Source organism: Tribolium castaneum, chromosome 1 (genome assembly GCF_031307605.1).
Source record: "Tribolium castaneum strain GA2 chromosome 1, icTriCast1.1, whole genome shotgun sequence".
Lineage (NCBI taxonomy): Eukaryota > Metazoa > Arthropoda > Insecta > Coleoptera > Tenebrionidae > Tribolium > Tribolium castaneum.
The window spans coordinates 4,949,299-4,966,400 of NC_087394.1; the positions used below are offsets into that span (position 1 = coordinate 4,949,299).

The 17,102-nt window shown below is 28.7% G+C and overlaps 1 protein-coding gene across 3 annotated transcripts; it reads right to left on the reverse strand.

Moving 5' to 3' along the window:
* Positions 1-129: 129 nt before the first annotated feature.
* Positions 130-17,087, reverse strand: LOC660434 (broad-complex core protein). Of its 3 annotated transcripts, none has more exons than XM_966665.4 (4): positions 16,889-17,087; positions 16,461-16,824; positions 13,011-13,425; positions 130-5,931 (listed from the first exon to the last, which is right to left on the reverse strand). In XM_966665.4, exons 2-4 carry the CDS (start codon positions 16,818-16,820, stop codon positions 5,696-5,698), a joined length of 1,011 nt encoding a protein of 336 aa, XP_971758.1. In that variant the 5' UTR covers positions 16,821-16,824; positions 16,889-17,087; the 3' UTR covers positions 130-5,695. The 3 variants fall into 3 exon arrangements, with proteins under 3 accessions (XP_971758.1, XP_008196660.1, XP_008196662.1); XM_008198438.3 differs by lacking the exon at positions 130-5,931 and adding an exon at positions 9,112-9,697 and having other exon boundaries at positions 16,889-17,081; XM_008198440.3 differs by lacking the exon at positions 130-5,931 and adding an exon at positions 9,821-12,682 and having other exon boundaries at positions 16,889-17,086.
* Positions 17,088-17,102: the final 15 nt, after the last annotated feature.

Here is a 17,102-nt window from a genome sequence, read left to right on the forward strand (position 1 = left end):
ACTTCCTTTTTGGCGAGATAAGATACGAACAGTTGACATTCAAATGTTTGTTTTATTGCAATAAAATAAGTTTCATTAAATGCTAAAGTACTGGATATCACGGGAAATATGGAATAAAGAACGGGTAAATAACTAGGTCAACTTTTTTGTTTATTAATATTGGTTAGAATATTAGAAAATGGTCCCGTTTCTTAACAACATACATGGAATGTCAGACATACACACACATACAAATGTTCAGAACCCAATGTGATTGTGCTATTAAAATTAATTTATCACAAGTAAATGCTTATATCCAAAAACATAACAACAAAACCGTTAATAATTAAAGAAGAAAAAAAAACAAAGAGCAGCATTAAATGGTACCACAACTCATAAATAAACAAAAACTCATATTTGGTTCATACATGCAGGCGAAATGGAATGTTAAAGTGAACAAAAGTATAGAACCAAACGTTTTTTTACGTAAACTATTCACTTTCCGAAAAAATAATTAGTGCTAAGACACAAAAGTCAAATTGTTTCTGGTTTTCCAAAAAAATCCTTGAACAAAAACAATAAAATAAGAAAAAAAAATTTCGATTAACCAGAATTTGGAATTAAATATTGGCTAAAAAAATTTCATACTTATCAGTTATCACATTTCTAAAACGCTTTAGCGTAGCTGAAATTTAATCCAAGCCAATTGGTCACAAAATTATTTAAAAAACTAAGGAAAAGATGAATGTTTCAATATCAACTTAAAAAAAAGTTACACAATTTACACAATTACAAGTTTTAAAAAAAGCTAAAAAGTATTTTAATTTGTTCGTAAATAGCTTAAGAAAAAAGCGCTCAGTTTCATAATATTGTTCACCTTATTTACAAGGTCAGTCTGTTCAAAGTATATTTAATTTTATATCGAAAATGAAAACCAACGTCTGACATTAAAGACTTACTTTTTTCTTTGTGCAGGTGATTTTTTTTAACTATTCTTAGTAATAGATAAGTTTCAATTACATTATTGATATTAAATCGCTGATTGTTTTTCTTACATTATTTAAAAACAAAATATGATCGACGTTTTGTACATATTTTTGTAATAATAACAACTATTAATTATTTACTTTGTAAGACACGTTTTGTGAACCAACAAAAATGGCGTATTTTTTTTATTTAAAAGAGACAACATTTCATAAAAACATTAAATCTGTTGAAAAAACCAACTGCATCGAGAATGCGGATTAATTTTGGTAGTCGTATAAAGAATTAAATTTGAAATACCATATAAAAAAAAGAAAAAAAATTAAAATTAAATTTCCCGCAAAAAAATCAGTAATGCTGAATTCCCAACTGTAATACTTTAAGCTTCAGAAAGGTTCAAGAAAGCATTGAAATATTAAAAAAAATATATGTTCAAAAAAAATTAATTATTGAAATAAAAAAAAGTTTCAACATAGTAAATAAATTAAAAAAAAATAAATCAGTGGGGGATACTTTTTATGAATAAATGCCACAAGTAAAAGTTATATTTTTCGACCATAGAGTAAAAGCATTATTTTTGCGCCTGTTTTTACCAATTTATCTGCAGTTTTTTACTCATCTACCTGGCACTAAAATGAATAAAAATCGATCGTCTACTATTTACTAAAAGAAAAATAATAATACAGATTATTGTTCAAAGATAAGCTAAAAAACACGAAATTTGGTCGAAACTTATTTTTTACATTTAAAAATGTTTTTAAGAATAAAACTTTTTTTCGCAATTGTTTAGTAAATTCTTATAGAACTTTATATAAAAATTTACTGAAACAGCAATAAATTAGATCAGAATTAAAGTTTATTGGCATTTTTCAAACGTTTAATCACTACTTTCAGCCAATAATTTCGAGTTAATTTTTCAAAAATCATTAAATTAGGTCGAAAATAGTGTAGTTTGAACATTTAATAAGAATCTTAAGCTTGGAAGTCCGTTTTTTAAAGACTTTCAACAAAATAAACAATTAAATTGTGTCAAAAATTACATTACTTTGCCTTTTTTGGACATATTTTTGTATTTTGCGTCAGAGACACATCTGTTTAGCAAAATTTCGTAAAAATAAGTCGAAAAATGGCCAAACTGTCTTACATATTTCCAAAATTTTTCAAAAATTAACTGAAAAAAAAATATTAAAAAAAAACAAACAAAATTACACTATTTGGAATATTCACTGTAAATATTGTAAATAGTAGTATTTATTGTAAAAAAATGATGAGGTTGTCCTTTTTTATATAAAAAGCAATTTCTAAAACTTCTAATAAAAATGAAATCAGCAGTCGCACTTTACAGACTATCTTAAAATTGTACAATGATATAAGAGTACTGAAGAGTACTACTTTACGGACGATTTCAGAAAAAAACCTTTTAGCATTAGCAGTAGTAACGTAGTAAATCAATCAGTATTTATTATAAAGAATAGTGAAAAAAAATCGAAAAAAATCAATTTTGAGAAAAAGTTAAAATACATTTCAAATATTGTAAAAAAGTGATGAGGTTGTCTCTTTTTATATAAAAAGCAATTTCTAAAACTTAACTTCTAATAAAAATGAAATCAGCATCACGCACTTTGCAGACTGTCTTAAAATTGTACAATGACGTATGAGTACTGAAAGGTACTACTTTACGAACCATTTTAGAAAAAAACCTTTTAGCATCAGCAGTATTAACGTAGTAAATCAATCAGTATTTATTATAAAGAATAGTGAAAAAAATCGGAAAAATCAATTTTGAGAAAAAGTTAAAATATATTTCAAATATTGTAAAAAAGTGATGAGATTGTCTCTTTTTATATAAAAAGCAATTTCTAAAACTTCTAATAAAAATGAAATCAGCAGTCGCACTTTACAGACTATCTTAAAATTGTACAATGATATAAGAGTACTGAAGAGTACTACTTTACGGACGATTTCAGAAAAAAACCTTTTAGCATTAGCAGTATTAACGTAGTAAATCAATCAGTATTTATTATAAAGAATAGTGAAAAAAATCGGAAAAATCAATTTTGAGAAAAAGTTAAAATATATTTCAAATATTGTAAAAAAGTGATGAGGTTGTCTCTTTTTATATGAAAAGCAATTTCTAAAACTTCTAATAAAAATGAAATCAGCAGTCGCACTTTACAGACTATCTTAAAATTGTACAATGACATAAGAGTACTGAAGAGTACTACTTTACGGACGATTTCAGAAAAAAACCTTTTAGCATCAGCAGTATTAACGTAGCAAATCAATCAGTATTTATTATAAAGAATAGTGAAAAAAAATCGGAAAAAAATCAATTTTGAGAAAAAGTTAAAATATATTTCAGATATTGTAAAAAAGTGATGAGGTTGTCTTTTTTATATAAAAAGCAATTTCTTGAACTTCTAATAAAAATGAAATCAGCATCACGCACTTTACAGACTATCTTAAAATTGTACAATGACATAAGAGTACTGAAGAGTACTACTTTACGGACGATTTCAGAAAAAAACCTTTTAGCATCAGCAGTATTAACGTAGTAACTCAATCAGTATTTATTAGAAAGAATAGTGAAAAAAAATCGGAAAAAATCAATTTTGAGAAAAAGTTAAAATATATTTCAAATATTGTAAAAAAGTGATGAGGTTGTCTTTTTTTATATAAAAAGCAATTTCTAAAACTTCTAATAAAAATGAAATCAGCATCACGCACTTTGCAGACTGTCTTAAAATTGTACAATGACGTATGAGTACTGAAAGGTACTACTTTACGAACCATTTTAGAAAAAAACCTTTTAGCATCAGCAGTATTAACGTAGTAAATCAATCAGTATTTATTATAAAGAATAGTGAAAAAAATCGGAAAAATCAATTTTGAGAAAAAGTTAAAATATATTTCAAATATTGTAAAAAAGTGATGAGATTGTCTCTTTTTATATAAAAAGCAATTTCTAAAACTTCTAATAAAAATGAAATCAGCAGTCGCACTTTACAGACTATCTTAAAATTGTACAATGATATAAGAGTACTGAAGAGTACTACTTTACGGACGATTTCAGAAAAAAACCTTTTAGCATTAGCAGTATTAACGTAGTAAATCAATCAGTATTTATTATAAAGAATAGTGAAAAAAATCGGAAAAATCAATTTTGAGAAAAAGTTAAAATATATTTCAAATATTGTAAAAAAGTGATGAGGTTGTCTCTTTTTATATGAAAAGCAATTTCTAAAACTTCTAATAAAAATGAAATCAGCAGTCGCACTTTACAGACTATCTTAAAATTGTACAATGACATAAGAGTACTGAAGAGTACTACTTTACGGACGATTTCAGAAAAAAACCTTTTAGCATCAGCAGTATTAACGTAGCAAATCAATCAGTATTTATTATAAAGAATAGTGAAAAAAAATCGGAAAAAAATCAATTTTGAGAAAAAGTTAAAATATATTTCAGATATTGTAAAAAAGTGATGAGGTTGTCTTTTTTATATAAAAAGCAATTTCTTGAACTTCTAATAAAAATGAAATCAGCATCACGCACTTTACAGACTATCTTAAAATTGTACAATGACATAAGAGTACTGAAGAGTACTACTTTACGGACGATTTCAGAAAAAAACCTTTTAGCATCAGCAGTATTAACGTAGTAACTCAATCAGTATTTATTAGAAAGAATAGTGAAAAAAAATCGGAAAAAATCAATTTTGAGAAAAAGTTAAAATATATTTCAAATATTGTAAAAAAGTGATGAGATTGTCTTTTTTTATATAAAAAGCAATTTCTAAAACTTCTAATAAAAATGAAATCAGCATCACGCACTTTACAGACTATCTTAAAATTGTACAATGACGTATGAGTACTGAAGAGTACTACCTTACGGACGATTTTAGAAAAAAACCTTTTAGCATCAGCAGTATTAACGTAGTAAATCAATCAGTATTTATTATAAAGAATAGTGAAAAAAATCAGTTTTGAGAAAAAGTTAAAATATATTTCAAATATTGTAAAAAAGTGATGAGGTTGTCTCTTTTTATATAAAAAGCAATTTCTTGAACTTCTAATAAAAATGAAATCAGCAGTCGCACTTTACAGACTATCTTAAAATTGTACAATGACATATGAGTACTGAAGAGTACTACTTTATGGACGATTTTAGAAAAAAACCTTTTAGCATCAGCAGTATTAACGTAGTAAATCAATCAGTATTTATTATAAAGAATAGTGAAAAAGAAATCGGAAAAAAATCATTTTTGAGAAAAAGTTAAAATATATTTCAAATAATGTAAAAAAAGTGATGAGGTTGTGTATTTTATATAAAAAGCAACTTCTTGAACTTCTAATAAAAATGAAATCAGCATCACGCACTTTACAGACTATCTTAAAATTGTACAATGACATATGAGTACTGAAGAGTACTACTTTACGAACAATTTCAGAAAAAAAACAATCAGTCAATATTTATTATAAAGAATAGTGAAAAAAATCAATTTTGGGAAAAAGTTAAAATATATTTCAAACAGACTCACCCTGTAGTACTTTAGCCAGGTTGTCCAATACAAAAGACTGGTTAATACTCGAATTTAGTTTCAGTCGAGGTAGTTATCGCGTCCAACCTGCGCCCGCCCGAATTTGGAACGTAACAGCCTATGAAATAAATATAACACAACAAAAAAATCCCTAACCTAGAGCTGTGCACAATGAGCAAAAATAAAAAATTGTTAACTGATTGGAACGGCGCACGTGGCCTCCAATTGCTGCTTGCGATGGTGGTACATGTGTACGCGTAGACAGCTCCTATTTCGCATTACCTTACCACAAACCCTACAGTCTAAGTCGCTGGGGCTGTCCTCGTGCTTGTCTCGGATGTGCACCTTCAGATTATAGCGATTGACGAACTTGCGATAACAGTACGGGCAGTAAACGTACACTTTCTGCTCCGGCGAGTATTTCTCATCTGAAACCAAGCAAAATAGAATGAAAATATTAACAGAAGACTGTATATTACCTCAGAGCGCGGTATTTACAAAACCCAGCACACCAACAACCAAAGACTGTCACACCGGATTGGAGAAAACCGGGGAGACGGTCTCAAAATTTAAGACTAGATGGATTACACGACACTAGAAGCTATTTTGGTGAAAATGAGAAATTTTGAGATCATTATTGATTCGAACGACAAAAAATCATAAAACGGCCTTTTTTAATGATAATTTGTCTGTCAGAAGCGCAACTGATATTTACCAAATTTCGTAAAAAAAGTTTTTCAGTTTAATTTGTGTTTTTTATTCAGAAATGGCCAAGATGAGTAGTGTATGGCATTATTTCTACCTTTTTTTAAATTACATACGGGGTGTGTCTGCTAAAAGTATTTTTCACTATATCCCAAAAACTAGTAGTCGTACAGAAATCAGCGTTTGCTATGAAGGATTTAATGTTTTTCTCTATGTATGTGATTTTTTTTTAAATTCTTCTACTATTCCTTATAATTAAGATTAACTAATTAAATCAATAAAATAAAAAATATGAAAACAGTCATTGATCAAAATTTTATAATTTTTAGTATGTTTTAATGTTTTCTAACAAAATGACGTTTACCCAGAATTTTTAATTTTTACATAATTAATTGTTGTTAGAGCTAGCAAAATTTTTTAAATGATGTTTATCACGAAACAACTTTAAAGTATCGCTTTTTCTCAGGTGACACAAGAACAAGAGATAACAATTATTGTTGCTACTTAATAGTAATTAATTAATTCATCAAAAATTAATTTCAATTATATTAAAAAAATTAGAAGCTTAGAGAAACATATAAAATCATTTAACAGCAAACGCTAAATTCTGTGCAACCTTTAGTTTTTGAGTTATAGTAAAAATATACATACTTTTAGTAGACTCACCCTGTATACAAGATGACTCTGCTAGAAATATAATGTCTCAAAATTGAATTATCGCATACCAATCAGCGTTTGCTACTAAATAATTTGTATTTTTCACAATGTATGTGATTTTTTTAGAATTTATCCATAATTTCCTCCAAATAAAATTAATTAGGTAATCACTGTACAAAAAATTACTATTTCTTATGTCATTCTAAAACAAACGATTTGAAGTTTTGTACAAAAATATGTAAAAAAATATCATTAGCCACAAGAAATAATTAATTAAACAAAAAAATTAGTACAGTAGAATGAGAAATTTTGAGATCATTATTGATTCGTCAGAACTCCCAAAATAAAAGCTTAGGCTAAAATTTATATTTATTGAAATAAAGTCCGTAGGTCACTCAGTGTTTTTAACTCAACTGAGTCGAAAATGAATCTACTTCTGGCATTTTAGATGGTTTTTTAGCAAATTAATTCACATAATTACTCAAAAATCAGCCAAAAACCATCAATGACTGATTAATTAAAATGGTGTTGTTTTAGTCCTCTGAAAAACAGCCTTTTTAATGATAATTTGTCTGTCAGAAGCGCAACTGATATTTAACAAATTTCGTAAAAATAAATCAAAATATTCTCAAAAAGTTCAATTTTGGAGTTTTTCAGTTTAATTAGTCTTCTTATTCAGAAATGGCCAAGTTGAGTAAAGTAAGGCATTATTTCTACCTTTTTTAAGACAAAAACGTAATTATTGTTTCGCACATTTTACCAAAAACTAGCTAAAAAAAATAAGCTAAATTTTCAAAAAAAAAACATCGAGTTGTTTGGCTTTTTTGAGCGATTTAGTACATTTTCCAAAAAGACTGTTCAATTATTTAGCGAATTTTTATCTAAAATAAATTAAAAAACAAACAAATCAGTTCGAAAATAAAGTTAATTTCGTATTTTCTAAGCGTTTAATAACAACTTTCAATCAATTCGTGTTAAATTGTCAAATATCATTAAATGAGGACGAAATGGTCTAATTTTTGCTTTCTTTGAGAATTCAATCAATTCAAAATAATTTTTTTAAGAATCCTCTAAACCGAACAAAATATTTGGGTCAAAAATTACGTTACTGTGACTTTTTGGACGTATTTTTCGGTCAAAGACGAAAATGTTTAGCAAAATTTTGTAAAAATAAGCCGAAAAATCAACGAATTGCGTTTACATTGTTTTCCAAACAAAACTGCAATTATTTCACAAAATTTCCCAAAAAAAAAAACAGCTTAGAAAAACACTAAATTAGGTCGAAAATAGTGTAATCTTCGCCTTATACGAAAGTACAAGCATTTTTTTAAGCATAGCACTTTTTCCGCCAAATTCTGATAAACTGAACCAAAAAATATATCGAAAATATAGTTCTTTAGCCTTTTTTTTCGAACGATTAAGCATATTTTTAACCAGAAAAACGCAACTGTTTAACAAATTTTGATAAAAAAAACCGTAAAATTGAACCACGTTTTTCTAGCATTTATTTCAGAAAAAACAACCAAAAATCAATGAATTGTGAAGAAAATAGTATAATTTTTGCCTTTTAAGAGTTTAAGAGCTCAGTTTTATCAAAAGATTTCTCAAAACCGTACGAAAAAAGCAAACAAAATCCTTTACTTTGCCTTCTCAGGCAAAATTTTTCAGTCATAAAGGTAATTGTTTAGGAAAATTTCGTCAAAAACAAACCAAAAACTCACCATATTATTAATTCAAAAATATTCCTTCAAAAGTTCAAGTTTCTGAAATCACTAAAATTTCGTCAAACTTAACAAAAAAAACTATTTTGCATTTTTGGGCGACACATTTTCATGCAAAACAAATCGAAAAAAAATACCAAATTAGCTAAAAACCATTAAATTCGGTCAAAAACAATATAATTTTGACCTTCTCTGAGTTTTTTTTCGCATTTATAAATTTTAAAACAAAAAAAAAAACATTAAACTCAGTAAAAAATTAGTTTTTAGGCTTAACTTTTCAGCCAGAAACGCAAATATAAGTAACATGAAACAAAAATTTCTGAATTGGTCCCAAAATTCAGATTTTCTTTTTCAATTTTTGGGAAAAAAAAGAAAAACCACAAAAACAATCAGAAAAACGCGCTTAAGACTTTTCCTGACTTTTTATTCCAGTAATAAAATTATGAAATATTTTGTCCGCAAAAGTTGTAAAAACCTGAAAGGCAAAAAGGAGAAATCATGATTGAAAAACAAGACAAACAAAACTTTGGATAACCAATTTATTACGACATGAAATACATAAGGCACTTACACTATAATAACATAAAACGAAATTTAATATAAATCACCATAACAGTTATATAATAACAATAGAAAAAAATTAAATATCTATGTTTTGTGTCACTACAGTAAGAATTAAATAAAGTCTTTTCTGGTAGTTGAAAAATACAAAATACAACCTGACTAGCAAAAAATAAAAGAAAATGTCATGTTCTTAGGTCGAAACTGGTTAAATAATCAAATTTACAAATACAAATTCTAAACCTAACACTTCAAAAACAAGTGACGGCACTATCCAATAACCTAAACAATTTACACCAAAAAAATCAAGCCTTCACCTCAACCTTCTGATTAACTTCGCTCATTTTCGGAAAATGAAACTTGGCGATGTGCTTTCGCAAACTTTCCGTGTTTTTATACAATTGCGAACAAATGACACAAACAAACGGTCCGGCGTCCTCTCCGTGTATGTTTTTCTCGTGCGTTCGTAGATGATCTCTCCTCGAGAATTTTTTGTAGCATTTCTCGCATTGATACGAATGTCTGTTGATGCATTTCGTTTCCGGTTTCCCTAAATTCAATGAACAATTAATTGCGAGTCGGCTGCGGTATGCACAACATGCGACTATTCTTACTTCGGACAGTCCGAGCTTTGCGACGAGAAAAGTTGTTAGGCAGGCAAATTAAAACACAGTTGTTAGTGGAGGAAGTTTATTTCGAAACTATGATACAGGAGTCATGATATGCCACAAATTTCAGTAAACGGCCCAAAGATGAGGCCTGATTTTATGATAAGGAGGCACTTTTACAGAAAAAAATGCTGTTCATTACATACGGGGTGAGTCTGCTAAAAGATTTTTCACTATATCTCAAAAAACTAATAGTCGTACAGAAATCAGCGTTGGCTATGTATGTAATTTTTTTTAGAATTTTTCTACTATTCCTTATAAGTAAGATTAACTTATTAAATCAATAAAATTAAAAATATGAAAACAGTAATTGATCAAAATTTTATAATTTTTAGTATGTTTTAATGTTTTCTGACAAAATGACGTTTACCCAGAATTTTTAATTTTTACATACAATTTTTAATAATACATAGAGCTAGGAAAATTTTTCAAAAGATGTTTATCACAAAACAACTTTAAAGTTTCGCTTTTTCTCAAGTGACACAAGAACAAGAGTTAACAATTATTGTTGCTACTTAATAGTAATTAATTAATTCATAAAAAATTATTTCAATTATATTAAAAAAATTACAAGCTTAGAGAAACATATAAAATCATTTAACAGCAAACGCTAAATTCTGTGCGACTATTAGTTTTTGAGTTATAGTAAAAATGTACATACTTTTAATAAACTCACCCTGTATACAAGATGACTCTACTAGAAATATAATGTCTCAAAATCGAATTATCGCATACCGATCAGCGTTTGCTACTAAATAATTTATATTTTTCACAATGCATGTAATTTTTTTAGAATTCATCCATAATTTCCTCTAAATAAAATTAATTAGGTAATCACTGTACAAAAAAATTACTATTTCTTATGTCACTCTAAAAATATGTAAAAAAATTTCATTAGCCCCAAGAAATAATTAATTAAACAAAAAAATTAGTACAGTAGAACCTCGATGATCCGTGTTTCTCAGTTCAGGTTTCACGCAAAAGCAAAATTAAAAAAATTAGATTACCTGTTTCAAGTTTTAGAATCAGTATCATGATTGTGTTTCATAATTCTATTGTTGATTTTTTTATTAACTTTTTTATGTTCAATTTTTCTTTTTCTTTCAAACATCTCCAAAAAACTAGAACTCACAGAAAATCTTTGGAAATTCCTTAACAAAATTAACCAATTTCTATAAAGCCAACAACTAAAAAATTGAGACTCTATTAGTATTTTCTCAGTTATTCGAATTGTCCATGAAGGGGCCGGATAATGGAGGTTTCACTGTAAACGTAATTCTGAGGCTAGCAACAATTATTTTGTTATGTATTTTTTGCTCAAAACATCATTTAAACAGTATTTGTTTTATAATGACACAAAAAATCATAAAATATATATTGATACATATTTTAATTAATTAATTAATAGTGATAAGAAACTGTAAAAAGATTCTGAAAAAACCCACATGCAAAGAGAAAAAAATTAAGAATTCAATAATAAACACTGATTTCTGTGAGTTACAATTTTCGAGATACAGCTAAAATACTTTTAGCAGAGACACCTTGTATACAGCGTGTTCCATCTAAACCCCACTTTAGAAGTACTGTAAGTTATAGTAATAATATTCATTCGAAAATGTATACTCAGTCATAATCCATTAGGTTTTTGCAATTATTCCGCAAAAACAAGACAAAAATCAATAAAGTGGTTAGGAAAAGTATAATTTCTTAAGCACAGTTTTAAGAAACCGAACAAAAAAAACAGAAAATTGGAATTAACATTTCTTATATTGTCTATTTCTAGAATAATTTTTCAGTCAGAAAGGCAACTGAAAAAGCACCAAAGCCGTATGGCTTCTCAAAAACCACTAGTTTCTGAAAAACCACTAAATTTCTTAATCTGAACAAAAAAAATCGAAAGTCAGTAGAAACTTTCTTATTTCCAAAAAAAAATTGTTTCTTATAGCGTTTTTGCTTTACTCGGATTATTGTAAGAAATTTTTCATCAGCTAAAACTAGCCGTTTTAGAATTAGTATTTAAGATTTTTTTAAACTTTGCAATTTTACTTCAAAAATTGGTATTTATACAAATTTTCACAAGAATATCATAACTAGAACTCCCATATAAATTATAGACAGAACAACCTGTAAGTGCATATGTACGAGTATATTTTTTTCTAATTCTTGTCAATGTCCAAACAACCTTTAGATGGCGCTAATTAAATAAATTGAACCAAACGGTTCGCTGATTTTCTCCCACATCTTATAGAATGATTCATAAAAAAGTAGTTCTTTTATTTTAAATTTGTCTTAATATTTTATTAGATAATGAATATTCAAAGTCAATCTGACTGACTCAATGTGTAAAAAAATGGTCCAATCCACAAATTTACAAGCATTTTATTTATTTTTACTCTTTTACTATCGAGATTATTTAAAAAAATAACTGGAACGAAAACACTTGTGTTACGAAATGGCCCCACGTTGGGTGCCACTTTTTTGTACATGTTTTCCATTCCTTTATTACAAAGCAGTGGCGCCCAACGTGGGGCCACTTGTCAAAAATCAGCTCTCATCTTTCATTAAAGCCAAAAAAACTTCTTTTCAACAGATTCATAAACAACAATAAAATATCACAATAATTCAACAACTTGGACAATTATTGTCTGTTCTTTTCACTACAGTTTATTTCTCAAACTGTTTAATTTTGTATCTGTCCGACTTTAATTGTCTATGAATGGTAATGAGATGAGTGGTTAGACTATTTGCCGTTTTGAATAGTTTATGGCATAAATCACAGGGTAACTGTTGTGTCGGAAAATGTACATCGATCATGTGTCTTCTTATACTGCTTTTCCGCATCACTTTTCCACAAGTGTGACAAGTGGCTGTAAAAATGTTCATCAAAACACTAAATAAGGTATTAGTAATCTGTTACACAAACATCCTACTTACCATGCAAGTAAAACAAACAAACAACAAACGCAAATTAAATCAAAAAACACAAACTGAAAAATAAACAACTAAAACGCCTGCAATGACGACCGAAAATTCAAATATTATTAGAAATGAATCAGCAATTACTAACCGACCACATCAAACCGGTTTCGACACAATCGCACAATTTCAAGCGTAAATAAATAATAATTAAAATTAAAATACGAAGCAACTACATGCTAACAAAAAAAAAAACAAACGTCACTCGGACGAACTCACCTTGATCGCTTAAATTTGCATCGGTGTTTGCAGCACTTGTAAAATTATTTTCTAAGATCTGTTTCAAGTTATCTTTGGCTTCGTCCAGTTCGGTTACACTTTTTTCCGGCTTGAGAGTAGGATTACTTTCGGAAAAATCGTTTTCGTCATTTTGAGGCGTATTGACTTCAGTTTCCACTTTTATCGGCTTATTGGGCAATGACTCGGATTTGGCTCGTTTGCTACTTGAGTTTTGGATTGACGATTTGGCTTGACGTTTCACATTTAAGGGCGGCGGTGTAGGAACTCTAGGGGTTGTATAAGGCGGTAACTCCACATCTGAGTCGATTAAATGATTAAATTGGGAGAGGTCGGGGTCATCTTCGTTATCGGCGATTGATTCCGATTTGTCGTCTTTGCGAGACGAAGTCTCACTCTGAAAAAAAAGAAAAAAAACATAGCTTGGTGGAAAAAGTTTGAAACACGAACGAACGAAGCGAGTAGATCAAAGCGTCAGTTTCGTGCTTTGTAAGTAGGACAAAAATAATGTACAAAAGTACAAAAATAAAAAATTATTGAAACATGAGATATCCACACAGATAAACATTATACCGAAAAAAACATAAAATTGTTATAACTGTATAACTCCGAAATATTTGCATACAGTTTTAGGGTCACTTAAATTATTTCTCTGTTGTTTCAATCGAAATTAGAATAAAAACGCTTTCTGTTAGATCACTTCCAGTAAAATCGTTTTGAAAAAATGAGATTGCTCTGTTTTTTGAGCGTTCTATATCAAGTTCATGGACAAGGCCAACAAACATTAAAATACGAGTAATTAATTATTTGTCTTAATTATTACTTGTTATAATTCAAACAAATAATATCAAATAAATTATTCGCTTTTCTAACTCCTACACTTTTAAGAAAACGAATATAATGTTGTGAATTCATAATAAAACAGTCGAACTTCGATAATTTGAATAGGCTGTTGGGAGTATAGTTCAAGCCACCGAAAAAAAATTCGCGTCATCAAAAAAAAAACAAATAAAAAAAAGTAAAATAAAAAATATATAATTTGTACAAGAAAGAAATATAAAAAATAGAAAAAAAAATGAATTAATGTTGTTTTGTGCAAAAATTACGTAAAAAATTGTCGCTATGGACTTAATGTTTGAATGATGAGAGGAAGGTTCGATAAAAAAGTTCGAGATATCAAGAAATTCGGTTTATTGAAGTTCGACTGTTCGAGTTATCGAATAAAAAATGTTAGGATTTCAGAACTTTCGTGCTGCGCAATTCAAAGTCATTAATCATCCAAGTTATCAAAAAATTTGAGTTATCAAAAGTTCGTCCATTATAATGCAAAAACGCATAAATCAAACACATACAAGGTGAGTCTGCAAAAAGTATTTTTAACTGTATTTCCAAAACTACAAATACAGTAAAATTTTCAGAATTTTTCCACAACACCTTACAATTAATTAATTAAAAATATATTAATAAAATTCAAATTATTAAAATATGAATTAATCGAAATTTTATAATTTCGAGTACCAGCAAACGATGCTTAAAATAATTGATCTTTTGTGCAAAAAACACGTGCACAAAATTGTTCCTAACACCAAAATTACGTCTGTTTCAATTTTTAAACAACTACTTTTTGAGACATTTTTTTTACATATTTTTGTTTTAGAAAGACATCAGAAGCATTATTTTTGTGCAGTGATTTAATTAATGAATTTATTAATTAATTTTTATTATAGTAAGAGACAAATACTGAAAAAAAATCTTTAGTAAAAAATGCTTATTTCTGGCTGATTATTTCTGAGATATAGTAAAAATATCCCTGTGACACGACTCAATTTTGCATCAACTCAAATTTTTATAATCAAATAATAACATTATCGATAAATCAACAAATTAATTTATTACAATAAATTTAAAAAATACGTATTTAAAAAAAAAGACAGAAAATATAAAGTTTGTACGCAAATAATTCCTCACAGAAAACGGTTTCATAATTCCAAACAAATTTGTCATGTTCAAAGATTAACTGTATTTCAAAAAATTATAATTGAGGTGTATTTTAATTAAAAAAAACAAAAATAAATGAATACACTAATTAGTAATTGGTTTTTATTATTTTAATATAAGAAAAATAGCTGCCAATTCTTTCTGTTTTACTTAGATTTTGTAATAAATTATTATAATAATATAATAGTTATCAAAAAAATCCAACTTTAGTGGTCAACGGAGTAGTTTTATTAGCGTAGATAAAAAATAAAATATATAAAAAAAAATATCTGATACTGATAAAGCTGTTGACTTTTTTTTAACAGACAACACAACAATTTTACACAATATTATCACTATAAAATATATAGCCTCTAAAAGATCCAACTTTAATTTCAGCTAATGCAAAGAACTTATAAATATCCGCAAGTTTGTTTTTTGCTACTCGTAATTTTTTTTTCTTTTTTTTAAACACTTATTTGGTTTTATTACAATACTATTCCAATGGAAAAATACTCCAAAGAAAGCACCACAGCTTCCACCTTATTCTTGTCCATTGGGTCCACAAAATGTGTTTTTATAATATTACCTTTTTTCACACAACTTTTCTCTTGTTATAACCTTTGTTTTTCTTCGAGGTTTGTCAATTTCCAATTTTCAATACAAACTCATAAACGAAGCACGTACAGATCAAAATTGCACATAGTTTTTCTTTGTAAAAAATGACAAATGATGGCACAAGTCACGAATAGATCGGAAATAACGAAATATCTCGAACGATAATCGAAAATCTATGAAGCCAAAATTTCCAAAAATTGAAAATTTGTATTTAATTCCGATTTCTGCATTCTCGTGCCATCTGTTGGTAAAAAAAGTATTAATTCTGTCTATAGCAACCGTTAAGTTCGAATTATGAAGGTGTATTTTCCCGAAAAGCAATTTCAAAATTGCTAATCTTGTTTTTTATGATATAGTAATTGATATCTCTCTCGTAACCGTGGCCTATTTTAACAAAAAAGCGACAAATTTAAAAACTTGTAAAAATGGAAACAATCAAAACGCTACTATCTTAAACCTCATTCAAGGAAATGACAAGCGAACCCAGTAGATTACATCGTTATCACCATTATCACACAAGCCATAAAAGTGGATCATAAAACCGGAAAATTTAATTGGCAATATTGTAAAACTTTGCCTTATGCTTCATAAATCGAAACGTCAACTAAAATTTACAACACATTCAATGCTTTTTGGTTTAATGACGATATTAAGCAAAAAAATAATTTAAATTTAGGCTTGTGGCAACCCTGGAGGCCGCCTATCACCAGCTATCTAGACACAGGTTGATGACAATTTTTGCAAAATAAATTAACGATAAACATGTTTTGTCTGGACAAAATATTCTTGTATGTAAACAACCAACAAATTTATCAACTGGAAAATTCCAATCCTTACCGAGTCATCTCCCGTCAATCCCTTGACCTGGAGCAGCTCCGCCGTGCGCAAAAACGTGGCGAGATTCTCCCTCAGGACGTTCACCTCCCCCATGTACATGAACTCCAGGATGTCCTTCATGTTGTCATGAGCCACGTCCTTGAGGATAACGATGGGGTGTTTGCAGGGATTGACTTTAAACATTTGCTTAAAATAGGGGCTACATATCGAAAGCACGACTTTATGGGCCTGAAAAAAGTGCCCTTCCACAGCCAACGTGACATCGACCATTTCCGAGGATTCGAGCAGCTCATGGAAGCCCGCAGTGAGGTTAGAATGGAAATTGTTCCAACGTAACGAAAACTGCTCAGTCGTGGCCATTTTGCTAAATAACAACAAAAGGTTAAGTCGCCATAAATAACTCGGGAAAAAATAGGTCGCTTACTCACCCTTTTGCCTCGGAATTATCACAATGTAAACACGCGAAAAACTGACTATTGCTCAAAAAACGCGCACAAAAGGCCGAAAAACATAACACGGAGCGATTTTCGGGGCAAAACACTTGGGAAAACACGAGTGCAACCCTAATTATTCATTTCCGGGACCAATCCGGGCATCCGGGATGCGTGATTGACTGGTGACACTGAAACGGCGCTGCCAACC